This window comes from Geotrypetes seraphini, chromosome 7, assembly GCF_902459505.1.
Source record: "Geotrypetes seraphini chromosome 7, aGeoSer1.1, whole genome shotgun sequence".
NCBI classification, from domain to species: domain Eukaryota; kingdom Metazoa; phylum Chordata; class Amphibia; order Gymnophiona; family Dermophiidae; genus Geotrypetes; species Geotrypetes seraphini.
In genome coordinates this window covers 144,593,932-144,620,736 of record NC_047090.1, presented here as the reverse complement: position 1 = coordinate 144,620,736, position 26,805 = coordinate 144,593,932, and the positions used below count along the sequence as shown (strand labels likewise).

General features: G+C 42.3%; 1 protein-coding gene across 1 annotated transcript in view; it reads right to left on the bottom strand.

The window, feature by feature from the left end:
- Positions 1-26,805, bottom strand: part of DAAM1 (dishevelled associated activator of morphogenesis 1) — a 342,176-nt gene that overhangs the window by 9,891 nt on the left and 305,480 nt on the right. The window contains 5 exon segments of the mRNA XM_033952248.1: positions 517-687; positions 6,129-6,260; positions 11,018-11,078; positions 15,812-15,919; positions 19,517-19,685. Of these exon segments, the coding sequence (XP_033808139.1) occupies positions 517-687; positions 6,129-6,260; positions 11,018-11,078; positions 15,812-15,919; positions 19,517-19,685 (641 nt within the window).

The window sequence follows — 26,805 nt, the reverse complement described above, 5'->3', positions numbered from 1 at the left end:
TACAAATCAAATTGGTCACTTTGCTCAACTGTAATGCCTTGGATGGCCCCATGGTGTCTAACAATTCTTTAACACTTTTGGTAATAAGACCGCTTGATCAGCGTTGCTGCTCTCTAAATTAGTTGGGAGAATATTTGGAAATGTTGATTGTAGCCAGACGTAGTGAGACTCAGAAAACTGCTACAATCATGACGTCAGCCCCGGAAGCCTAAGAGAACATTATTTATTCAGTTTTCTATACCATTCTCCCCAGGGAGCTCAGAATGGTTTACATGAATTTATTCAGGTACTCAGGCATTTTCCCTGTCTGTCCCAGTGGGATCACTATCTAATGTACCTGAGGCAATGGAGGGATTAGGTGACTTGCCCATGGTCACAAGGAGCAGCGTGGGTTCGAACCTACAACTTCAGGGTGCTGAGGTTATAGCTTTAACTACTGTGCCACTTTCATACACTCCTGGTTGTAGGACTGAGCAAGGCCCCAGGCTCCCACTTAGGGTGCTAGTAATCTCTCACCTGGGCCTCCATGCGTGCTCGACGTTCCTCCTCCTCCTTTCTTTTCCTCATGTTTTCGTTTTCTTGTTTGGCTTCCGAAAATGCCTGAAGGAATTGGTCAAAAATGCCAAAGAACTCATCTGGCTGCATTTTACCAGTCTCTTCACTAAAGTGCTTCACGGATTTTGTAAACTGGGGAACAATGAAAATTATATTTATTTCATTATTTGCACATACAAACATAGCTTTTTAAAATAGAAAATATTTAGATGTTTGTGTGTATATCTATCTATCTATAACAGGAGTTATCAACATGTGTGGGATACAACTAGCCAGTCGTGCTTTCTGTATACAACATAAGAGTTGTCATATTGGGACAGACCAAAAGTTCATCAAGCCCAGTATCCTGTTTCCAACAATGGCCATCCCAGGTCAAAAATATCTAGCAAGATCCAAAAAAGTAAAACTGATTTTATGCTGTTTATCCTAGAATAAGCAGTGAATTTCCCCCATTTTAATAACGGCTTATGGACTTTTCTTTTAAGAAGTTATCCAAACATTTTTTAAACCCTGCTAAGCTAACTGTTTTCACACCATTCACTGGCAATGAATTCCAGAGTTTAATTACACGTTGGGTGAAGAAATATTTTCTCCAGTTTGTTTTTAATCTACTACCTTACTACCTAGTAGCTTCATTGTATGCCTCCTAGTCCTAGTATTTTTGAAAAGAGTAAACAAGCAATTCACATCTACCCATTCCACTCCACTCAGTATTTTATAGACCTCCATCATATCTCCCCTGAGCTATTTCTTCTCCAGGCTTAAGTGCCCTAGCCGCTTTAGCCTTTCCTCATAGGGACAATGTATCATCCCTTTCATAATAATTTTTGTTGCCTTTTTGAAGATTTCCCAATTAAATACATATATACTACTAATCATTTCTATGGCACTGCTAGATGTACGCAGTGCTGTAAATATTATAGGCAGGTACTTTGTCTGCTCCTAGTGGGCTCATAACCTAAGGGTTAAGTGACTTGATTAGGGTCACAAGGAGCTATAATGAGAATTAAACCCTGTTCCCGAGGATCAAAGCCCACTGCACTAACATTAGGCTCCCCCTCCACTCATATGAAATACACCCACATTAAAGGAGGCAGTGCATACAAATTTATCTTATATATACTTTATATTCTTATATAAATATGAATTTCATAAAAAAGGAGGAAGATTAATTTCCGAGTGTTCAATCAAACTGTGTTTTGATTTTTATAGTTGTATAACTGCTAATGCAAACCTTTCCTCATGCATATTTGTTACAAATATCCTGATTAGACCAGTTAGCTATGCTCCAAGACAAGGCTTGAAAATGCTCTTCCAAAGATAGGTAATAATCTAAGAAGATACTGAATTTCTAGCTGTAAATGACCCAGATGGAAGGCAAAGTCCAGAAAGATTGAATGCACCAATGGCTATACCTGCTTGTATTACCAGTGCTTAGACCAAAATAGATTTTCCCTAGTTTTTATTTTTATCAGCTACCTACCCAGCCAATGTGGCTGTGTCTTAGTTGATTTACAGTACTGAAAATTTCCTCAGTGTCAATAGAAGCTAGAATTTTGTGTACGTAAGGATTTTTCTTTGAAACTGTAACAGATCAGGGATCTTGAACAATTCAAATATCTCTGTTTGGAAAACAAGACTCTCTCTGAGGCTCCAAGCTCTATATGTACCATACTATCAGATACTCAGATTAGAAAATGACATGGGGACAAATTCGTCCCTGTCCCCACAGGAACTCAATTTTCCTACCCCGTCCCCGCGAGTTTTGTCAATGTCCCTGCCCCATTCCTGTAAGCTCTGCTTTAACTGCACAAACCTCGAACACTTATGATTTTAAAGTGTTTGAGGCTTGTACAGATGAGCACAGAGCTTAAAGGAATGGGGCAGAGACAGGAAAAGAACTCGCCGGGACGGGAAAATGAGTTCCTGTGGGGACGGGTAAAAATTTGTCCCCTTGTCATTCTCTAACACAGATGTCAGCAGATTCTCAACCAAACAATCAGTACTTGCTCTGAAAGTAAATAGCTCTAATTTAAAATGTCATATCCATGAAGAACACACTTTTGGTTTTGGGGTGCAACAACATTCAGCGCAATGATCCAGCCAATAACACTGGAAGATCTTTAACATATACTGTTAAGATCCAGTTTCACATCGCCAGAAGAGTTGAGCCAGAACAAGAATCTTGGACATGTACTGTATGTATACATTAAGGCCCTGAAAGCAGGGGCAGAAAGATGCCAACGGGGCAGAAAGATGTACCCCTAAGACTTTCAGTTATGGGCTCTGGTAACCTGCATTTCAAGTTTTCTGACATTTAATTGAAAAGAGCCAAGGAACCAGATGCCATTCTGTATTTTTTCCCCCAGCTAGGGAGTAAAGCTAATTAAATATACCATCTGCCCCAAATGCGGGGGAAAAAAAAATCTGTAATATGGCTTGGAATGCACTAGCACAAATAACAGCCTTGAGAATGAAGTTAAGACTTCTTTCAGTGCACGTACTTGTGATTGTAAATGCACAAACACAAAATATCTTTCTGATCACCATCACCCAGTAACATGAGGCTGCAACTGGGATTAACATTTATGCATACCGTCCCATAAAACTGGAAGGTCTTTGCTGCCTTAACTAGAACTGCTGAGCTCGTTCACCCACAATTTTTGCTAAGTGAAAATGGTATAAAGACTTAGTTTAAAATAGGTGCCGCTTCAGTTATGAAAATATTATATCCTCAGGGCTGGTTACAAGGGTATTGCCTGCCTAATGTCCTCCCCACTCAAATTTCAGGTCCCTAATCTGTCCTCCCCCCCCCCCAACATCCTTATTTTTAAATGTCATTTTTATTGTAATTTTATAATAATCCAAGGAATTTCACTTGTACAGAAATATAGTATTGTACAAGCAAGAAATCTATCAAAACATAGGAAAAACTATAACATATTCACTTCCAAGTCCTCGACAGTGTGGAGGGAGGAGCCAAAAGAAAATCATACGAAATACAATATATTAATATCTAATATCTGTGAGTTTGTGCGGCTGTCGGGATCTATTGCTTTGTTTTGACAGCAGCTGATCTTTGCTGCTCGTTCACCACTCTCCAGAAGCTGCTGCCTAACCCTGTATATTCTCTGAACAGGTTTATCCGCCAAATGTGGGGGTTGGGGTGGGGGAGGGAGGAGGAAGTAGTTATGATTAATAAGGAGCGCATGACGCTAGACTGTATCTTTCATGTGCAGGATGAACTTTATTTTGGCTTTCTAGTACCATGGTCCTCTGGTGAAATGTGATCATTATCTCAACAGAAATGCAAAACTCTTTGATGCTTTCAAATGCTGACATCAGCAGACAACAGCACTCCCTAATTACAACTATATCCAGAGGATGCAACTACTGAATCCAAATGTATGTGTGTAAAACGTCAGTTTAATTAGGTATTTGCTTGTTAGCACAGCTGGTGGTACTGAGAGAGTATTTCCTTTTATAATGAAGGAGTCTGGGACTGGTTTTCCTAAGTGTTGAACTAAGTTTTCTCTTTAATAAAATGCTGAATTATATTTAGCTGCAGACCTAACTTAGCTCATGTTCTAGCCTGCCTGCACTGGGTGTTTTAGCTTGGGCATTCTAGATTCTTATGGCTATCTCTGCATAAACGACATGTAACAGAAAGACTGCAGGGCTTAGATAAGTGACCTGCTAATGACCTGCTAGTGTGAGTTTAGCACCAATGATTGTTAAGAAAAGTAACACGTGAAAAGTTTCTTCTAGAATTCAGTTGTATAGCTAGAAGAATGTATAAATATCTCTGTAACTTTCTGTTTTCGGGACTTCTGAAGCCAGCTTGGGGCTCAGAAGTCGCATATGTATGCTAATAAAAATCTGTGCTTTCTTCAAGTCTCTAAGTTTTGTAGCTGCCCAAAGGGACCTTTCAATAACAGTACTAAAACAGGATTCAAACAGATGCTTGTTCAGTTCTCCCTCCCTTCCTCTCTAATAGCTTTGCCTTCATTTTGAAATCTTAAAGTCCTAGGCCTTTTCTCACGAAACCTATGCCGTTGTCAAGTCTGAACACTGTTTGCCTGGCGTACTTCTATCTTGTGTTTCAGCTATGCGATTTTTCATTTTGCAGATAAGTACATTGCTTTTTGTTTTGTATTTTGATTTTTTGGTTGATGATTTTTGGGGGTTCGTTTAGGGGTCGCTCAGGTTTCATTGGTTTACTCACCTGTTTGATTTATGGGTTTGATTGGTGGATATTTTCACTTTGATTTTCAGCACACTCAGGGTGCTCAATGATGGTGTGTGGGTGGGGGTTTATTACCTCTACCTAATTGGTGGAGCTGGACTCCTATCGCTGGTGGTTCACACTGAGAGCACCCTTCATTTTGATATTATTCACAACAAGCTGCACGTGGCTTGTGCAGTGTGCACAGTCTGTGACCCTGAGCGCCCCCTTAATGAACCTTGATTTGACTAGGTCTGCCTTCCCTTGTTGTTTCAAGTCTAAACACTGGACAGGTTCATTGCCTTGTTATAATTGCACGGGGGGGACTTTGCTTTCATCACAGAAGATCTTGTTGAATATTCCAAAAGTGACTTCTGTTCAACTGGCTTCTACAAGTCACGCTTTCAGCTGCCATAAACTAGGTTTCTGGAATGTCACCCCAGCAGACGCTCATTTTCTGGAAAGATCCGATAAAAGAGGTATCTTATTTTCTTTTCTGTGATTTCTTTTATTTCTATGGGTTCTTTGCATACTGCTTAGGGCTCCTTTTACTAAGCTGCGGTAGCGTTTTTAGCGCGCACTAACCCCTGCGCTACGCAGAAAAACTAACACCAGCTCAATGGAGGCGTTAGCGTATAGCACGCGTGGCATTGTAGCGCACGCCAAAACCGCTAGCACAGCTTAGTAAAAGGAGCCTTTAATGAGTTTCTATAGACAACTAAGTCAAAATACCTATGTCACTAAATCCCATACTTAACCACAGTGTTATATCAGTAGTTATAGAACATCAGTCCTCCCTTCCCCCATTACTCCATTCATAACTCGGTCCTCCTCAAACTGCTATAATATAATGTACTACTACTATTAATTATTTCTATAGTGCTACCAGCGCTGCACAGAATCACAAAGAGTAAGAAAACAGTCCCTGCTCGAAAGAGCTTACAATCCATTCATGCAGCGGTGTGGGACCAGGCAGGCGCGTGTGAAGCTTCTGCCTGCCTTGTTCGCCACTCTGCCTCTCGCTGCCGCAGCCATCCAGTGAGGGAAGCGCCCGGAGTACAAAAAGGTACCGGGGGGGGGGGGGGAGGATTGTGGTATTCACGCCATAAGACGCACCCTTATTTCCACCCACTTTTTTTGGGGAAAAGTGCATCTTATGGAGTGAAAAATATGATAAATAAGGAGCAACAAGCACAATCACATCTTTGAACAACCTTACGTTGTTGGCCCAAGTATAAAGATACCACAACTTGCAACAAATCCCGTTTCCTTCCTCTGCTGGTCTTGATGTGTTTCACAAGGTACACAGAATGATATCCCACAAAGCCCATGAAAACAGGCTGCTCACCAGCTCTTTGGCCTCTATTAGAAGATCCTCGAGATCAGAGAAACTAAAACTGGCGACCGTGATGAACTGGCTAACAACGGACACAAATTTATCCCCCGTTTGTGGTGGCTGAGACTTCTGGTATTCCAGCTCCTGAAGAGAGATTAAAAGACTTTTAACAACATCTGCCAGCATCACATTTTCACAGCTGTCCATCAAAAAAGGAGCATGCTGTATGTTTTGTTTAGTTTCCTCAGGAACATGAACTACTCTGTAGTTTTCACAACTACATTTTGACTCCTCGGTGGCATGAAACAAATTTGGAACTGTTTCCGCTTTGAAATAGGAGACCCTACATATTTTTCCTGTAGTAGGAGGGATCCTGCCTATATTTATGGCTTAGGTCATCAAGGGAGGAATTAAAATATCTAGGTTGAACACTGTATTTTACAAAAGGCTCTGTTGAAAGATGAACCTTTTAAAAATACATAGGACACTGGCAAAATACATAGGACACTGGCAAAATACATGTATATTTTCTGGCACATATAGGGGAAGCAGCCATTTTGAAAACAAAGAGCAGCTTTTAAATATAAGTGCTGGCACTTATACATGGACATGGCAATTTATAGGCTCCACATAGTCGTGCCAAGGTTTATATGCATTATTCCCTGATCTCAGAGAACTGTTCCTATAGGTGGCAGTAATTGATGCTTGAAATCGCCACAGTTATGTTTTAAATTTTGAAGCAGAATAGAATCCCAGTAGATTGATGCGATTAACTTCCTTATGGAAAGCCCTGGCTGAAGTAAGTATAAAAGTATATGGGTGCCTCTGAGTTGGTGCAGAAACGGATGAAGAAATTTGTTGTAATCCCATTGTAAGATGGGAAAGCCACATATAAATTTTCAGCCCACTCAAAGCACGCCTTAACATACGCCTTTGATTTCTAGGCATCCCAAACATCTCCATGTGTAAATAGCATTTTCTGAAACTGCCACTGATATTTGCAGTTATCTATACATGCCAAATTCTGTAAACGATGCACTGAAGTTAGACCAGGGGTGTCAAAGTCCCTCCTCGAGGGCTGCAATCCAGTCAAGTTTTCAGGATTTTCCCAATGAATATGCATGAGATCTATTAGCATATGAAAACAGTGCATGCAAATAGATCTCATGCATATTCATTGGGGAAATCCTGAAAACCTGACTGGATTGCGGCCCTCAAGGAGGTACTTCGCTACCCCTGAATTAGGTGGTGGTAGGCGTCCTACTACCACCTAACTGACTAATTATGGCGCATGTTTTTTAAAAAAAATTGAAGGCACCATTCTAAGGTGCTGGTCAAATGCCTACAAAGGTGCATAGGCACACCTAAGTCCACCGGGGGTGTAGTCTGTGCCAGAAGTGGCCTTAGGCATACATAGGCATCGCTATGCACCTCCGTAGGCACCTTAAATATAGGCTTTGAAAACTCTGGCCTACATTTCAGGCGCCTGCTTTAAAAAACAGCCATGATTCCATGAACAGCACCTACGCACGATTCACACGCAATCAGCAGCTGTTTCTTAGGTGGTCACAAATACTGGCACCATTTATAGAATCTGTCCCAGTGTCCAGAAAAAAGAGGAACCTTAACATTTTTTTTCAAACAACCCAAAATCAAATGTACTATTATAAAAAAAAATTATTACAGTACTATTACTGACAGGTGTTACTGCAAGATGCTGTAAAAACTGGATGATCTATGTTTCCAAAAGATGTCATCCAGGAAGTGATCATTAAGATCTATTTTAGCAAAATGGTGTTTCATGAAGATAAAGTTGCGATTACATTTTTACAATAAAATAAGGCATAAGGCACAAAGTGTTTGCTAACAAAGTTTCCAAATTTGGACTAGTGTATTTTTAAAGATCATACTAAATGTTAAAAACAATTGCAAAGTATTTTGAAACTATGTAAGGGTTCCGTATACTCAGGAAAGTGTTTTTAAAATGATTTCCTTAGAGTTTCAAAAACATGTTCAACCACAAAAAAAAAAATTAAAAATAAATTATCCACCAATCCATTATTTTACTGCTAATATCTATTATTTAAAAAAATAAAAAAATCACACACCTTTATAAATGGTTTTAGAATGCTATGGGGCTCATAATCGAAAGAGAAACGTCCAAAAACTGGCCTAAGTCGGCACTTGGACGAACATTTCTCCAATACGTCCAAGAGCCGATAATAAAAACGGGTTTTGAACCTATTTCTAAATGACCTAGGCCTACATAGTGCCACTGAATGACCAAAGCTAAACGGGGCATTTCGGGAGGAGTGTCGAGGGCAGGATGTGGGCCGGCTTAGACTTAGTCGTACAGCATGTATAACCGAAAGTTATACAGCCCAGGATTGACGGAACTTGGACATTGTGACTTAGACCATGTAAAACATGGTCTAAGTCACAAAAACCCACCTAAACTCACCAGATAAGCACTGAAAACACATAATACAGACTCCCACACACTACCCCAGTGATCACCGACCCCCCCACCCCCATAAAAATAGTAATCACACCTTTAAAATTCAGCCTCCAGACCATCATCACCTGGTCGCCTGGCATAGGAAAGCCTAGTCATGCACCACAGAGGTGGCTTAAGTCGTCTTGGGAGTGGGTTAGGGACCCATAGAGAGGAGGACCCATGCCCATAAGCCCCTGTAATCACTGCATTGATACTTAAACTTATGCATTCCCCTATACACCCCCAAAACCCTTTTATACTGGCATATAAGTGGCTCCTGCAGCCATAAGGGCTATTAGGGTGGTAGATAAGTGAGTCTAGGAGATTCTGGAGGTGGTTTGGGGGGGCTCATCGTGACCTATAAGGGAGCTGTAGTGAGGAGAAGACATGGCACCCTTTTTGTGAAGTTCAAAGCAGTGCCCTTTAAGGTACCCCACTATTTAGGTGGCATGTCTGGGTGTTCAGTCCATCACTTTGCAGACCCCTCCAATGTCCAACAGGGCTTGTTCTAGGCGTTTTGGACTTGGACGGAAAGTTGGACAGAAATGTGGTATAAAGATGGACGATTTAGCGGCTTGGACGATCAGATTGGCAGGACGTATAATTAGACGATTTTCGAAAGAAAAAATATTTTGGACGTATTTTTCGAAAAGGTGTCCTAGGCTGTTTTTTTTTTACTTTGGACGACTTGCGACTTGGATGCAAACGGACTTAGACGTCCCTTTCGATTATGCCCTTCCACTTGTTTTTATGTTTCTACTTCTCTCTCCTCTGAAGCCTTCAAATACATGAGGAGGTTAAAGAAATACTCAACGTATTCACCGTTCTACATTAGTAGCTTGTTATGTCAAAGAGGTAGCTACTAGCTGAAGCAGCATCTCTGGTTAAATAGAAAAAATAAACAGTCTTTGTTTTGGAAGATCTGTTTTGCCACTGATGAAGGGCAAAAAAGAAGCCAGAAAAGAAATAAATTGCAGAAAATCATTTGGAGAGTTCTGGCACTTCCCATGTTATGTATTTCAGGAGTTACACTCTAGTATGAGAGATGCAGTAGTTTTGTGTGGTAACGATAATAACTTAGTGAAATGATACAATTGACAAGGTAGGCAGAATGAAACCCGTGGAAGTGGACACTCAGGAGCTGAGGCAGAAAGCTTGCATTTGAGCCCTGTGCTGATGGCCGGGTGCATGGTTTCTAATGCAAATGTAACGCCAAAGTTTTGCTCACCAGTGCAGTAAGCTAATCATATGTAAATCTGAAGCGTGCAGAATTTTTGCGCTAATCAGGGCAAGCATACCAGATGCATGAGCACAATGTCCTGTGCCAGAGACAGCTTGTACTGTGCACATTTCTCAGCAAAATGAAAGTGCTATTCTGGGAATAAATATTAGCATCACAAATTTCTTGCATATAATTTCTTACAATATCAATATTTTGGGCTTGTGCTCAGAATTGTCACCTCCCCTTCTGTCTAAAAGTTGAAGGTACTGTTATTCTCACAGCAAAAAAAACGAAGAAAGTGTCATTAAATCCTCCTCGAGACCTTACTGTAGAACAGTGCTTCTCAACTCGGTCCTGGAGTACACCCCTTGCCAGTCAGGTTTTCAAGATATCCACAATGAATATGCATGCAAGACATTTGCATATAATGGAGGCAGTGTATGCAAATCAAGTTTATGCCAATTCAATGTGGATATCCTGAAAACCTGATTGGCAAGGGGGGTACTGCAGGACTGAGTTGAGAATGAACTCATCCTTCCATGCCTCCTCTGACCCAGCCTTCAAGTTCTTGCACTGTGCTAACCTTTAAAGGTTTCTGCACTGGGACTGAATAGCTAATAGCCTTGCTATGTTTGTTTTAATACGCTGCTCTTAATATGAGGTTTTGGTCAGGGTTAGCTTCTGTGCACCACCCTTTTCTGCATCCAGTGCCCAGAAGCTTGTGCACAGACATCATGCTAATCACGTGTTTCCATTTGCGCTAGCTTTCTGCAGCAGCCCCTCAGATGTTTCCCATTGTATACTGGAGGAGGGAAGAGCCAAGTACGCAAAGCAGGAAGGGGGGGGGAAGACATTTATCTAAAGGAAGCAAGATAAAAAGTAGCCATGTCCAGAGCTCCTTGTCCTGCTTGCTAATGAATTAAAGTGACAGCGCTGCCAAGCGACATAGTATGAAACAGTAATACACTTCTAGCAGAAATCTGCTTGCATTCAACCTTTGACCCTAGGACACTATCTCCCCGTGCTCACATGCACATTGAGAGTTCATTAGGGAAGGGATGCATCATCGCTGCTGTGAATTTGATTCTCTGAAAAATGATGCACCAGAGTTGAATTTTTCTCTCAATCTGGCCTGGATCGTCAGTCATTTATGTACAGAAGGAATTGAGGCTCATTACTTACAGTCTCCACAGATTTCAGACCACTTCTCAAGGTGTTCATTTCCTTATCCAATTCTGTCATGCTGCAAAGAGCAAAGCTTTAAGTGAGACACTGAGGCATGCAACTCAGTCACTCATGCAATTGATATTACACTTTTCCTAGATATTCCTAGCCAGCATTCATGTTCTTAAATATATTAACAAGATATTGGCACCATCACCATCTTTGTATAACTTTCCCTTCAAATGCATCCTCGTTTGAGTTTTAACAGATTTTACTTGGGGAAAAGTTTAAAATGATTCACTTGAAGGCCTTAAGGAGACAGACTATTCAGCTCATGCAGTACTGAGTTTGTGAGCCTGAGGTTCCTCTCACTCTGAAGTGGGACGAGGGGGCTCAATGCCAAAAAGCTCTTCCTATGAATTTTCTTGAGAAGTTGAATTTTCCTTTCCGCATAGGCTAGGCAGTGATCCCAAAACTGTACTTATTTCTATATTCAAAAGGGCCTGGGCTAGGCATGTGGGATCTCTCAGAGAGAGAAAGAGATAACGGTTACTGCGGATGGGCAGACCAGATGGGCCATTTGGCCTTTATCTGCCATCATGTTTCTATAGTATTCAAAGAGCCACCATTCTCTTACGTATCAGAGGAATTTGCAATAAAAAAGCAAATGTGAGTTAGAATAAGTCATTTTTTGGGTGGTGAGTTGGGATAACAGAATACATTTACAGTATCCTCACATAAAACCATATTAGCCCCATAAGCAACACATACATAAAATAAATAACATAGAGCAGTATAATATATTGCATGTGTTTATAATGAGGATACTGAATGATATGGCCACAAATGAGGAGAGTGTGGCGCAGTGGTTAAAGCTACAGCCTCAGCACCCTGAGGTTGTGGGTTTAAATCCATACCGCTCCTTGTGACTCTCGGCAAGTCATTTAATTCCCCCATTGTCCCAGGTACATTAGATAATAATAATAATAACAACAGTTTATATACCGCAGGACCGTGAAGTTCTATGGGGTTTACAATGGTTAAAAGATGTTACAAATTAAGTAGAATTAACAAGGTTAGAAGCTAGTTATTAACAGCACTAGAGATCAGTTATTGTGGAGTAGGATTGTACAGGTTAGTTGCCTAAATACTTCAGGAACAGGTATGTTTTTAGGTGTTTCCTAAATTCCCCATAAGTAGTAGGCGTGAGCAATTGTTCCAGATCTTTGCCCCATAATGCCGCTTGATGTGAGAGAAGATGTTGATGGTGTTTTTTAAAATTTACATCCTTTAGATAGATTGTGAGCCCACTGGGCCACACAGGGAAGAATGCTTGAGTACCTGATTAAAGCCATGTAAACTGTTCTGAGCTCCCATGGGAGAATGGTATAGAAAACTGAATAAAAAAAAAACCTCAACCTCACCCTAAATGAAAATAAAAATACTTAAAATGAGGTAGGTCCTAATAAGCTTTTGACAGTATAATTTACATAGAAAGATTATTTGTTAGAAATGATTACAACTGGAATATAGTGGAACTCTCCAGCACTGCAGTGACTACTGTCTAATTTTACTCTAAGATGCTGAAGTCAAATGACCACCTCAAGAGTAGCTGAATGAATCTCTTTAATGCCTCTTTCTTACTTATGAATCGCCACCGAGTTATTATAATAATAATAATAATAACTTTATTTTTCTATACCGCCTTAGTCAGGCGACCTCTAGGCGGTTTACATTGTAAGAAGGCTGGACATTCAGCGAGTAACAAAAGATCTTAATACAATACAATAAGTCTACTTACAATACCGTACAATGAGTCTAAATAACAATACAATACAATACATTACAATGAGTCTAAATACAATACAATACAATAAGTCTAAGTACAATACCATACAATGAGTCTGAATAATAAACAATAATCTAAAGGGAAACTTACGAATTAATTGGAGTTCTATGGGTAGAGAATACCTGAATACATGAAAGGAGCTTCTTGAGAGAAAGAAAAAAGGCATTTACAGGGGGGGAAGTCCTAGTGAGGGAGGGGACAGTTTTAGTCAATGAATTTGGCGAAAAGGGCGGTTTTGATCGATTTTCGGAATGCGCTGTATGTCAGATTGGGTTCGTTTATGTAGTTTTTCAGCCAAACTTGCTGTCTGTTCGCTTGGAACTTAAAGGTTCTGTCCAGGAATGATTTATATCTGCAGCCTGTTATCTTTGGGTATGCAAAGATGTTTTTGTTTCTGGTTGTTCGGGTGGGGTTGTGTAGGATGAAGTGAGTTTGTAGGTAAGAAGGTGCTAGTCCCCAGGCTTGCCTAAAACAGGTGCAAGCAAATTTGAATAATATTCGTGCTTCTATCGGTAGCCAATGCAGCTTTTTATAGTAGGGGCTGATGTGGTCACTTTTTCTTAGTCCGAAAATTAGGCGAACGGCGGTGTTTTGTATTAGTCTCAGTTTTTTTATTGTTTTTTGTGGGATACCCAGGTAGATGCTCCAAGGTCTGCTCCTGATAGCTACAATCGCATTCTGACGAAGATTTTGATTTCCACTTATGCGTGAGGCACTCACATCTATAATGACCTATACAGATACAGTACAGAGCTTTCCATATGCAAGAACAAAACCAGGGACCATCCATGTCATATTATAATACTTGTGAATTATCTGGCGCCCTGTTCTGACTCTGGGTAGAAGAGGATTTTTCACACATACCTATATTCCTGCAAATTAAAATTTTCACAACAGGTTTCTAAAGTTTAATAGTGCAAAAAAAAAAATCTCAACTGGATAATAAGCAAAATAAAGATGCAGGATGTGCTTGCAGGAGTATATTCACTCACACAGCCAATGCCTGTCTGGCAGCTGTGCACTTCATGTACTGCCTGGGTTGCTTGTGGTGATAAGGTCCTAAGGGATTGTATGCTCAAGCAACAGCCATACTAGTATAGCTGGTATAGATGGTGTTTGGACTATACTGGGGCCTTGTGGTTGGACGTAGGATAGGAGGGATGCCACATATGGACTAGGGAAAGGGGATCTTCTAGCTCAGTTATTATACCCAAGAAGGTGGAAAGGATAAAGAAAAGTAGCAGAAACTGCCTTACAAGCAATCATGCTGGACAAGAAATTCTAAGCAGAGTGGATGAGTCAATCAAGGGTACAGTTATCAAACACAAGTTACTGTTAAGATGTGATAGTTTACTACTAACTCATTCTATTTTAGAGAAGGTACCATTTTATGCAATGAGACCTAGGGCTCCTTTTACTAAGCTGCGGTAGAAACATAGAAGATGACGGCAGATAAGGACCATAGCCCATCAGGTCTGCCCACTCTACTGACCCACCCCCAAGTCTACTATCCTAGGGATCCCACTCCTGTTTTTAGTGCACGCTAACCCCACGCGCTATGCGGAAAAACTAACGCCAGCTCTATGGAGGCTAGCGCAGCTTAGTAAAAGGAGCCCCTAGTTACTAATATCAGTAAAACAAACACACAACGCCCCCCCTCCTTTGAACGGTAGCAGAAAGCGATAGATCTCCCTTCTGTCTTTTTCTGCCATCATCTACTATGTTACTCAAGGGACCAGTGCATATGCTGAATTCTCTTCAGCAGAGATCCTAGAGGTATTTATTTAAATTAGTGCATAAACCTGTATCGATTCACACAGGCCCGCTCTTGGTATAATCAGCTGATTTCTGGGAAGCAGGAGATGTTTCATTAATAAGAACATAAGAATTTCCAACTCCGGATCAGACCCTAGGTCCATCAAGTCCGGCGATCCGCACACGCGGAGGCCCCGCCAGGTGTACCCTGGCATAGATTTAGTCCCCATATCACCCTATGCTTCTCATAGGAAGATGTGCATCTAGTTTACCCTTAAATCCTAGAATGGTGGATTCCGCAACCACCTCCTCCAGGAGAGCATTCTAGGCGTCCACCACCCGCTGCGTGAAACTGAACTTCCTGATATTTGTCCTGGACTTGTCCCCCCCTCAGCTTCAGTCCATGCCCTCTTGTCCGTGTCACATTGGACATTGTAAATAACTGTTTTTCCTGCTCTATTTTGTCGATTCCTTTCAGTATTTTGAAAGTCTCGATCGGATCCCCTTGCAGTCTCCTCTTCCCAAGGGAGAACAGCCCCAGTCTCCACTGAATGTGGGACAAGAGCACTGCTTTTTTTTCCCCTTCTTTCTGTAGGCCATTAGAAATACAGGGCCCCACAACCAGATGAATTCACTAACAGCCTTCTTAACTACCTTTGGGGTCCTTTTACTAAAGCGCACTAGCCGATTTAACACGTGCCAAATATTAGCGTGCGCTAAACGCTAATGCGTCCATTTAGCGTTGGCTAGCACGCCTTAGTAAAATGACCCCTTTATATCACTTGCTCAAGATGGTTTACAATCAAGTTTACAAACACAATTTCGTTAAATTCTCCAGTTTTACAGTTCATGCCACCCTACAGATAAAACGACAAAAAGCTCTATTGTCGACATCCCCTGCATTAGTCAACTTATTAAGTTTTAATCTGTCTCATAAATATGGTTAATTACCCTATGGCAGATGCAAAATTTGTGGATGGGATCCAATGGAACTCGATATGTCACTTTTTCTGTGTGGTTACAATCAAAGCAGTTTACATATTTTTAGACAGATGCAAAATGTGCAAAAAATAAATCCTGATAATAAAGCTCATAAATCATAAACAGAGAATATGTCAGCCTTAAGTCAATAACCAGGAAGGATCTTCCAAAACAGAAAAATCCAGGCTGCTAACCCTAAACACCTCTTCACATCTGGAATTACTTACTTCACTTTTGCTGCCTTGGGGATGCTCTTGAGTTCTTCATGGAGGTTTATAACTTTGGGGTATTTCTTTTCAAGAATGGTTATCAGATAATGCAACAAGGTGATATTCCTACAATGAAAACCACATTATTTGCATATATTACATTAGACTACAAATGTTCTTATACTCCATAATTACCTTATAAGTTCTATGTGGTTCACATCTTATAAAGAAAGCCAGCCAATCTCTGGCACATGACAATCAAGTCTTAATAAATTTAAAGATATAACAGTTACATAATCAAGAGTATCTTGAATGAAAAGATTTGAAAATGTTCCTAGAAAATATAGCAATTACATAATCAAAATTTTCTTTAAAAGATTCGTTTTTTAAAGTTTTTCAGACAGCACTGAAGTCCCTCAAAGTTGGATCCGCTCCGGGTGGTGATTTTACGGTAGAGTTTTTCAAATAATTTCAAAATATACTTTTACCTCATCTTCTAAATTTATATCAAACGCAACTAACTACAGGTTGTATTTCAGGTACTATGGCTAAATCTTTAACCATAATTTTGCCGAAGCCAAATAAAGATCCCATGTTGGTTTTGAATTTCAGGCCTATTTCTTTAATTAATGTGGATGGTAAACTTCTGGCTAAGCTATTGGTTCTAAGATTAGCCAAAGCTCTCCCTTATATGATCGGTATGTACCAAACGGGTTTCGTTGCTCAAAGAAATTCTTCAAATAATACCAGATTAGCATTTCATATGCTAACTTTATCAAAAACAATGAATGATCCGGCTTTCTCTGTTTCTTTGGATCGTGTGGAATGGACTTTCATGTATCAGGCAATGGATTGGTTTGGTATAGTATCTGGATTTATTCAAATGATTCAAACTTTGCATAGTTCCCCCTCAGCCAGACTATATATTAATAACACATTTTCAGAATGTTTCTGTCTGAAGAGGGGAGTTAGACAAGGGTGTCCCTTGTCTCCTTTGCTTTTTGATATTGTTCTGGAACCCTTGTTGTTGGCTATACATCAGGCAAAGGAGATACAGGAGATTCCTTATGCAGGTTGGGAATATAAGATTTCTGCTTATGCAGATGATATCTTACTTCATTTGAAGAATCCCGAATCCACCATTCTGCATTTACTGGGATTGATAGGTTTGGAAAATTCTCTGGATACAAAATAAATTAGAGTAAATCGGAGGTTCTTCCGTTAAACGTGCATTGTGAAAAAAAGATTATTTGATTCATTCCCTTTCCTTCGGAAGGAAGAGGGGATAAAGTATTTAGGTATCATGATTCCAAAAACTCTGGAAGACATGATGACAGTAAATGAAAAATATTTATTGCTGAAAGTCAAAGAAATGTGTGAGCATTGGAACCCATTACATCTCTCTTGGTGGGGGAGAGTCCAAACTGTCACAATGATCATTTTGCCTGTAGTTTGCTACCAAATGAGTATGTTGCGGGTTTATTTTCAAGGGTCCTTCTATAAAAAATTAAATGATATTCTTACTAAATTTATTTGGCTGGATAAAACTGCTAGAATAGCTTTAGTATCTTTGCAAAACCAATTATGGCAGTGGGGTAAATTTTCCAAATTTTTATAGATACCATCAAGCATTTATTCTGCGTCAGGGTATGTATTGGATCCTTCCTGAAGTCTTGGAGCATCTTCCGGACTAGCTTTACCTAGAATGGCAACTTATGTTCCCATTGAGATTGTACATAGAGACGAAGACTAAATATCTCAAGTGCCTGAAGACGGTGACCAGAGCCAATCATAGTCACTCGACTTATATTAGGGCTATCATTGATACAGCGTCTTATTTTCTCTATGAGCAATAACTCGAACGTAGAATTATAAACTGATATAGGCATTAATTTATGCTGTATGATACTTAGCTCGAGTCATAAATCACGCCCGGCTTTCATCCCCGAAGGAAGATCTCCATTTCGTAGGTATGGAAATCTCTCTCATGCATATTCATTAGGGATATCTTGAAAACCTGACTGGCTGGTGGTCCCCCAGGACAGGTTTGGGAACCACTGTCTTAGGGAGAGGAGAAGACAGTGGATGCTACAGATGGGCCATTTTGCCTCTATCTGGCGTCATGTTTTTATTTTTGTAAACTGTTAGATGTATTTATTATTTGTGGTATATTAAATAAAGATAAAATGTAAAATGTGAAGCAGCTTATAAACCTTTCCTATCTGATTTGGATTCAAAAGAGTTTGTGGATCAAGGGGGAGAGGAGCAGACCTGCTAAAAGCCAGCAGTAAAAACTCTCCAAGAAGGGACTATCACAGACTAAGGGAGAGATAATGAATTCCTTTTCATGAACTGAGCACTTAAAACTGGGGATATTATGTAGGATTGTTTTGTGGACTGCACAGTTATTCTAGCCAGCTCCTGCTGACTCTGTAAGAATGAACGGTGGGGCTGAGACTTAAAAAAAAAAAAAAAGAAAGAACTTCTTTGCTTAGGACTCTCTTGAGCTCAAGAGAAGTTTTTACAAGTGAGAGAGGGGCTATCACAGGAACAGTGCAGGAAAATCTTCCTAATATTCAACACTAATAGCATGCAAATTATATGCATGCTGTTAGCATTGAGCATTGGGAAGTTAAGGGGGAGTAACATGCCTGGTGCATGTGCACCAGAGCTGTGTGGTAAGTACAGCTGTTGTGCACATGCTCAGTCAGAACCAGAGGCAAAGGACAGTGATGGTATCGCTCAGGCAAATATTTAAAAAGACAGAGGGCTGGATGCTCTAAAATGGACATTAAAATCCTGTGGGTTGCTTTGGTGTTGATATATGGTCCGATTTGATAACAGCGATTGTGCAGTTTCAGAGAGGTCTGCCATAATCCCATCTGATCAGTCATTGGAGAAAGTGACTGACACATGCGCAAAGCCAGCAGGGGAAGCCCCAAACAGCTGGGTGGCAGGTGAAGTCCTGAAGCAGCCTCCTGCCACTCGGCTGTTCGGGCCAAGAGCAGGATTTTTTTTTTTAATGGCCAGAGTTGTGCTGAGTGCTACACATGCAGAACATCTGTGCCCATCAAAAAAAAATGTTTCCCCCTCACACCCTGGATCTCCCACACCCCGACCCCCCACCTTTAAACTGAAGATCAGCAGGAAAGATACCCACTCCCCTCCTGCTGCCAGGGTCCCACTACAAAATCCCCTCCCCCACATATCTCTAAATGGAAGATCCTGGACCAATCAGGGCCTTAAATTCAGACTCTGATTGGTTCAGAGTGGGTGTTATTTCCCAAGCTAGTGCCCTCTGAACATTCTGCTCACCCTAACACTAGTGCTAGTCGCTTCTAGTGCCGGCATTAATAATAATAATACATTTTATTTTTTATTCTGCAGTACCTCTCAGTTCTACGCGGTTAACAATAATGAAAAACTGAACAAAAACGGCGATAGTACAGCAATAGCATTAACTATCGCTGTTTTAGTTCAGCTTTTCATTATTGTTCTGAACATCTGCCTATCAGGGAGAAGCAGGAGAGGTGGGGCTGATGGTATCCTATTAGACACGAGATAAACGGAGGCTGCCGCGCAGTGATTTATCAGAGAATTACACACATGTGCATGGACTGTGTGGCATTTTAGAACCTGTAGACCAGTATCCCTGGATAAAACTGGTTGCTTTCATAGCAACTTCAGTGCTGACAGCTATAAACTTAAAACTGAACTGCTCACTTGTCAATGCTGGATTTTGTGTCCGCAATCTTGTTTAGGCTGGCAATCTTGAACCCGTAAGCGTTGCCTCGCTGGCCTTTATTCATATAATTTCCAAATGCCAGAACCACCTCCAACAGCTGCTTCAGGCTGTTACTCTGCAGGGCTTCCACTGACGCTGAACGGATTGCTGCAAGAGAAGGGAAAAATTACTGCAAGAGGACATAGGGTAAGGGGAGCATGATGGTATGCAAGACTGGACTATATGTACTGCAGCATCACTTGTTACATTTAGAGGGCAGTACTACAACTGGGAACCACGATATAGGTTCTCACGATACACAGACTGTAAACCTAGTCTATACCTGTACTTATGCATGTAATTGCCATCATAGAAACTCACAAAATTTATAGTGTTTTCCAGGTTAAGCATGTAATGCCCTGCCCATGCCTCTCCCCTGTGAGCGCCCCCTTATGATTATGTGCTAAGCTATTTTAACATATACTTACAGAACAACTGTTGTGTGCACTGCCATTTATGCACAAAGTGTACATTTACATGCACAAAATGCTGGCACTCTAAAATCTGACGGTGCAACTAGCACTTAAATTAGGGGTGATCTGCTAAAGAACAAGGGGGAGGGGGGAAATGTTTTCCGCATATGAAGCATCAGAGGGCTTTCACAAAATTGTGCTCAAAGAGTTAGCGTCCAAAAGGAGCATGCCTGTTTCACAAAGAACACATGCAGGGCAATTCTTGCGTGGAAGAGTGGCTTGGTGGTTAGAGCTGCTGCCTCAAGGTTCAATTCCCGTGCTGGTCACTTAACCTTCTGTTGCCCCAGGTGAGCCCACCAGGACAGATAGGGAAATGCTTGGAGTACCTGATCACCATTTAATGTAAACGACTTAAGTTTAGAGGTCTGCACGGGAACGGGGATCGCGGGAATCCCGCGGGTTCCCCCCCCTGGCCCAAGGGACTCCCACGGGGACGCCCCCCTGACCCATGGGACTCCCACGAGGACGCCCCCTGGCCCACGGGACTCCCACGGGGATGAAAACAGGCCTACCTAAATTCTGGCGATGCAGGCATGCAGCTTACAAGTCCGGCGTTGCGGCGGAAACAGCCATGCTGAGCAGTGAGCTCAGCACGTACACAGCTGAAAGCCTTGCTTGCTGATTGGTCCGGCGGCACGGCAGGGCGGGGCCGCCGGACCAATCAGCAAGCAAGGCTTTCAGCTGTGTACGTGCTGAGCTCACTGCTCAGCATGGCTGTTTCCCGCCGCAACGCCGAACTTGTATTTTGCGATACAACTGTAAGAAAGCAGAGGGGATAACTAGGAGACCTATCACCAGCGCTGTATATGAACCAGAGGAGAGGTCTTGATGCCTGGAGGTTTGCTGGCAGTTGGTTCCTGAATCAAAGAGAAAGATCGAGGGAATGTGCAACAAATGAGTTATGAGTAGAGACCTATGATCAATGGTGAAGTTACAGTGTGAGGACATTCAGTGAAGTGTTTTTCCACATGTCAAAGGGGTTTGGGCAATAACAAAGAAGAGATTATCAGACTGGGTTTAGGGAGCCCACTGAAAAGATAAGAAAGAGAGGTGTTTGCAAGTGAACTTGTATTTAAGCTGCATGCCTGCATCGCCAGAATTTAGGTAGGCCTGTTTTCATCCCCGTGGGAGTCCCGTGCTCTATGGCTGCAGGTCTCCTTACTCTGGGGCACCAGACCTCCCTCATACAAAGGCCGGTAAAATATGTTAGCTTTGGGAAATGTATATGGCAGATGTCTTTGTTTTGTGTTCAAAAGAAAAGGAAATGCATTTCTGGTTTTATTTCTACAGTGCTGAAGTACTTACTGACCCTTGCTGTGACTGGTGGGGATCCCCAAGCACCGCCAGCAGAGGACTTCCTCTAGAGATGGCCAGAACTCCCCTCCACCAAGCGCAGCAGTCGCTGGCAGCATCCATAAGCCACTGAGATGCCAGCATCTGTGACTCAGGGACGCTACGGCTGCCTGCCAAGCTTGGCAAAAGGGACCCCTGGCCAACTGCAAAGGAAGTCCTCAGCTGACAGCTTGTGGGTTCTCATCAGCTGAGTATTTATATTTTATATTTACATTAGAGGTTCTGGTAGAAACCCATTTACAAAGTATGTATTCTTCCCAATTAATATTTCCAAATTAATAAAGTATCTTTGCTTATTTGTAAATGGGTCTCTACCAGAGCCTTTAATTCAGTAGCATAATTAAATAAAATAACTATTTCTGAAGTTTATAGGGAAGGGTGGGGACGGAGGGGATTCCTCGCGGGGACGGGTGGGGACGGAGGGATTCCTTGCGGGGACAGGTGGGATTCCTCACGGGGACGGGTGGGATTTTGGTGGGGACGGGTGGGATCTCTGTCCCCGTGCAACTCTCTACTTAAGATCCCCTTGGGTTATATAAGCGGTAATAATTTAACAACCACCTAGGTGCTAATGTTTACATGCATGTTATGTACATAACTGTTTACGATACTAATATTTGCATTGTGTGTGTAAAGGGATAAAAGGACATTTGACATACCTCCTTTCTGTGGGTATAATCAAAGCAGTTTACATATACTATATGCAGGTACTGTTTTCTAACCCAAGTAGGCTCTCAATCTAAGTTATGTGTCAATGCTAGTATTGCCCAAAATGCTATTATGTAAATACCCACTTAACTTACCCATGTGCAATTTGCAAGGGCAGGGGACAAGGGGTGGGACATAAGCGGGCCCCCCCCACTCACATGCATATCTTACAGGATGTAAGATGTTATGTTAATCAGGATTTCTATTCTGCCTATTCAGTTCAAGGTCAGATTACATTACATGAGGTTGGATCAGTTATCATGGACAGTTTGACACGGACATTCAATAGAGTTGCTAGTACAGGTAGATCAGTACAGTTACTAATACAGTTAGGTCATAGTTACAAGTTCAAGTAGGTCATTGTTGGCTCATTGTTATGTCCCAGGAATTGCATTAGGCAGTTTTGAAATGGGCTTTTTCAATGATCATTTTTCAGTTATTTCAGGGCTAGCTCCCTGTCTTGATACAGAAATGCTTTGAATTCGGTGATGACTCTGGAAGTGCTTTTGAATGTGATAAGAAAGTTGGATGGTATGGTAGAAAGTTAGACTTCTTTCTCATCGATCAATCTTTCGGAAAGTGTTGAAAACCTGCTTATTTCAGAAATTTCTTACTATTCCCTCTACTTTAAACTAATGATTATAGAGGTTGAAGTCTTATCTTAATCTTTCCATATTCTGTGAATATTTTGTTAACCGAGTCGAGCCCTATAGGAGGAATGAATTACCGTATTTTCACTCATATACCGCGCACCCGTGTAAAACGCGCACATGGGTATAGCGTGTGGGGAACTGTAATTTATGTAAATACATTTTTATATACCGTGCACACCTGTATACCGCGCATGCTGCCCCGACTCTCCTTTCGCCCGCCCCGACTCTCCTCTGGCCAGCCTGACTCTCCTCTGGCCAGCCCTAACCCTAACCCGACTCTCCTTTAGCCCGCCCCGACTCTCCTCTGGCCAGCCCACTCTCCTTTAGCCCGCCCCGACTCTCCTCTGGCCAGCCTGACTCTCCTTTAGCCCGCCCCGACTCTCCTCTGGCCAGCCCACTCTCCTTTAGCCCGCCCCGACTCTCCTCTGGCCAGCCCGACTCCCCTTTAGCCCGCCCCGACTCTCCTCTGGCCAGCCCACTCTCCTTTAGCCCGCCCCGACTCTCCTCTGGCCAGCCCGACTCTCCTTTAGACCGCCCCGACTCTCCTCTGGCCAGTCCACTCTCCTTTAGCCCGCCCCGACTCTCCTCTGGCCAGCCCACTCTCCTTTAGCCCACCCCGACTCTCCTCTGGCCAGAAAACTCCCCTTTAGCCCGCCCCGACTCTCCTCTGGCCAGCCCGACTCTCCTTTAGCCCGCCCCGACTCTCCTCTGGCCAGCCCACTCTCCTTTAGCCCCCCCGACTCTCCTCTCCCCCTTGAAGTCCTGTCCCCACCCTGAAAGCCTGATGCCCCCCGATGTCCGATTCACCCCCCCCCGCAGGACCGCTCGCACCCCCACCCCGAAGGACTGCTTGCGCTTGAACACGTCAGAGAAAGGGCGGGACCGCCAGAAGAGGAAGCAGCGTAGCCGGCAGAGGAAGCAGCAGGACGACGGTAGGAAACTTCTACATGATGGGGGGGTGGGGAGGCTGTGGGGGTGCGAGCGGTCCTTCGGGGTGTGGGTGCGAGCGGTCCTGTGGGGGGGTGAATTGAACGTCGGGGGGGAACCATGTAAAAAAAAAAAAGGGGATAACGCGCTCACGAATATAAAGCGCATGGTTATACACGGTTTGTAAAATCGTGTATAACGCGCGCGTTATATGCGTGAAAATATGGTAGTATATAAAACCAAGGATTGGAAAAAACGGCACAAGATATGGCAAGCACTTGTAAGTAAAGCCAATTTAATTTCTCAAAATGTAGACAAGGTACAACAAAACATACAGAAAATGATGGCAGATAAAGAGCTGAACGGTGAAGACTGGATGGACCGTTCAGGTCTTTATCTGCCGTCATTTACTATGTTACTATGTAAGACTGGATAAAATCTCTGCATTACATATTGAGACAAATAATTTAAAAGAGACCGTATTAGTGGTGATTAAGGATCAAAAATTTATTTTAAGAAAAATCGAACTGGGGAACTTTAATAGATGATTAAATAGGGGATCAACCTTTTGGAACTCAAGAGAATTTACTTCAACAAGATAAAGATTTCCGTGATCTCACAGTTATTTTGAGTGTAGCGTAGGTCAATTGAGGGTCCTAGACAAAGGAATTTGCTTTTATTCTTATTTAGTTTGAGGCAGTGGGTTGAGGTCCAGTTTTCTATGATTTGGACACATTTTTTTAACAGTGGTGAGGGTGCTGGCTAATGCAGCTGTTACCTGGTAGCATAATCGTTATGTCATCTGCCTACCGTGTTTCCCCGAAAATAAGACCTACCCTGAAAATAAGCCCTAGCATGATTTTCGGAGTAGGTCTTAATATAAGCCCTACCCCTGAAAATAAGCCCCGCAGCCGAATTGCCAAACCCTCTCTGACCCTCCATTCTTCCCTCCCAACCTATCCCCGCCGACCGCAACCATAAATACCTTCCGGCAGAGGAGCGTCGGGCCAGCAACACTCACAGGCTGCTTCGCGGCCTTCTTGCTGGAGCCTTCTTTATAGTGATGACATCATCAATAATGTGGCACACAGAAGGCCCCAGCGAGAAGGCTGCGATGCAGCCTGTGAGTGCTGCTGGCCTGACGCTCCTCTGCTGGAAGGTATTTATGGTTGCAGTTGGCGGGGATTGGTTGTGAGGGAAGGATGGAGGGTCAGCGGTTCGGCTGCGCGGTGGCGGGTGCTCAAGGGTTCTGCTGCATGAGGGATGGGAGGGAGGGAAGGATAGAAGCTGGGCAAGGGTTTTGCTGCACAGGGGGATGAGTGAGAGGGGAGGAAAGATGTTGCACATGTGGGAGAAAGGAAAGAGGAAGAATTGGGGTGAAGGAGAGGAAGGCAGAGATGATCATGTACATGAAAAAAATAAGTCCTACCCAAAAATAAGACCTAGTGCCATTTTTGGGCCCCAAATGAATATAAGACACTGTCTTATTTTCGGGGAAATACGGTAGTTGAAATGTTTTATTCATGCAAGTTCTAGGTTGGCTCCCAAAAATTGCATTAGAAGGTTGAACACTGATGGTGAAAGTGGGGATCCTTGGTGGGACCCCATTGGAAGGGTGCCAGCTGTCAAAATTCACCATCCTTACATACAGCAAATAGATGGCAGTCTTGGCCTGTTTTAGGGGAAAAATTAAGGGCAAGTCTAACTGCCCATCTATAACATAGTAACTGACAGCAGATAAAGACTTGAACAGTTTATCCAGTCTGCCCAATAGTTACACACCTTATAAATTCATGATTAAATTAAATTGTCTTTTTTCTGTGATATTTCTGGGCCATATACAGTAGATGTCCCTCTGGTACTGTCCTTAGGTTTCAACTATTGGAGCCATCGAAGCTCACTCCAGCCTATCCAAACCATCTTGTCATTTGCAGGATACAGAAAGTCTGCCCAGCACTGTCCGTTGAAGCCATTCCCAGACCATTCTAAACTGAATTGCCATTTATGGGACACAAACTGTGCAAGTTTGCCCAGTACCAATCTTAGTTCGCCCAGTACCAGTCTTAGTTCTTCAATTTATACCATTCATTTTCTAATTAGAAATCCTCTGTGTTCATCCCACGCTGTTTTGAATTCCATCACAGTTTCATCTCCACCACCGGTTCTATAGCTGACTTAAGTGCATTGATAGCCAGTCATGCTAGCATTCTATAATGTAATCTAGGTACCTAGCTCTTTTGCTTAAAAGGCTTCCACCACACGCACTCTCTAGAGCAGGGGTGTCCAACCTGCGGCCCCGTGAAGTATTATGTGCGGCCCCGGTCAAGGGTGATGCAGTATTTTCCTCTGCTGTCCCCGGGTGTTTACCGTCTTGCCAGCTCCCTCCTCTGTCTTGCTGCAGCGTTTGCACGTTTGTGCAGCCCCAGAAACATTTTTTTCGGCCAGTGCAGCCCAGGGAAGCCTAAAGGTTGGACAACCCTGCTCTAGAGGCACCCAGTTATAGAACTGCCCCATAGGCACCTCTGTTACCTTTCTAAAAGAGGTGGATTTCTCATATAGGTGTCTTGTTTAAAATTACCCCTAAAAAGTACTAAATGATTTGCCCCCTTCAGCAATTTTTCTCAGGGCTTGAAGAGAGAGAAAAAAATCTCCAAAGAACATGAAACACTTTTTTCATGCAAGAAGGCAGCATTTTGTACCACATTCTTTCCATGTTCTGAAAGACTGTTTATCCAAGCCTGCCAATTCACTCTTTACACAGTACTATGGTTTCTCCCTAATCATGCTGTGTATGGAACAGGCTCTCTTTTATATGCATGAGTAAAACCAGCTTGTAGATGACAGAAACAAACATTAAAAGCCAAAATGACAGATCTGCATTCCACTCTTTAATAAACGGACCACATTTTAACACCTCAGGGAAGACTATTTCAATGGTGGACAATTCTGATCCTCAAGGCACATAGATATCCTATAATTTATTTTTTTTTACAGATATCCTGCAAATCAGACCGATGTGCATCTATCAAGGACTAGAATTGTCCACCAGTTTTATTTTCATATTTACCCAATCCACAAGCTGAAAATGAAGAACTTAACAGTGAAAGATGGTAA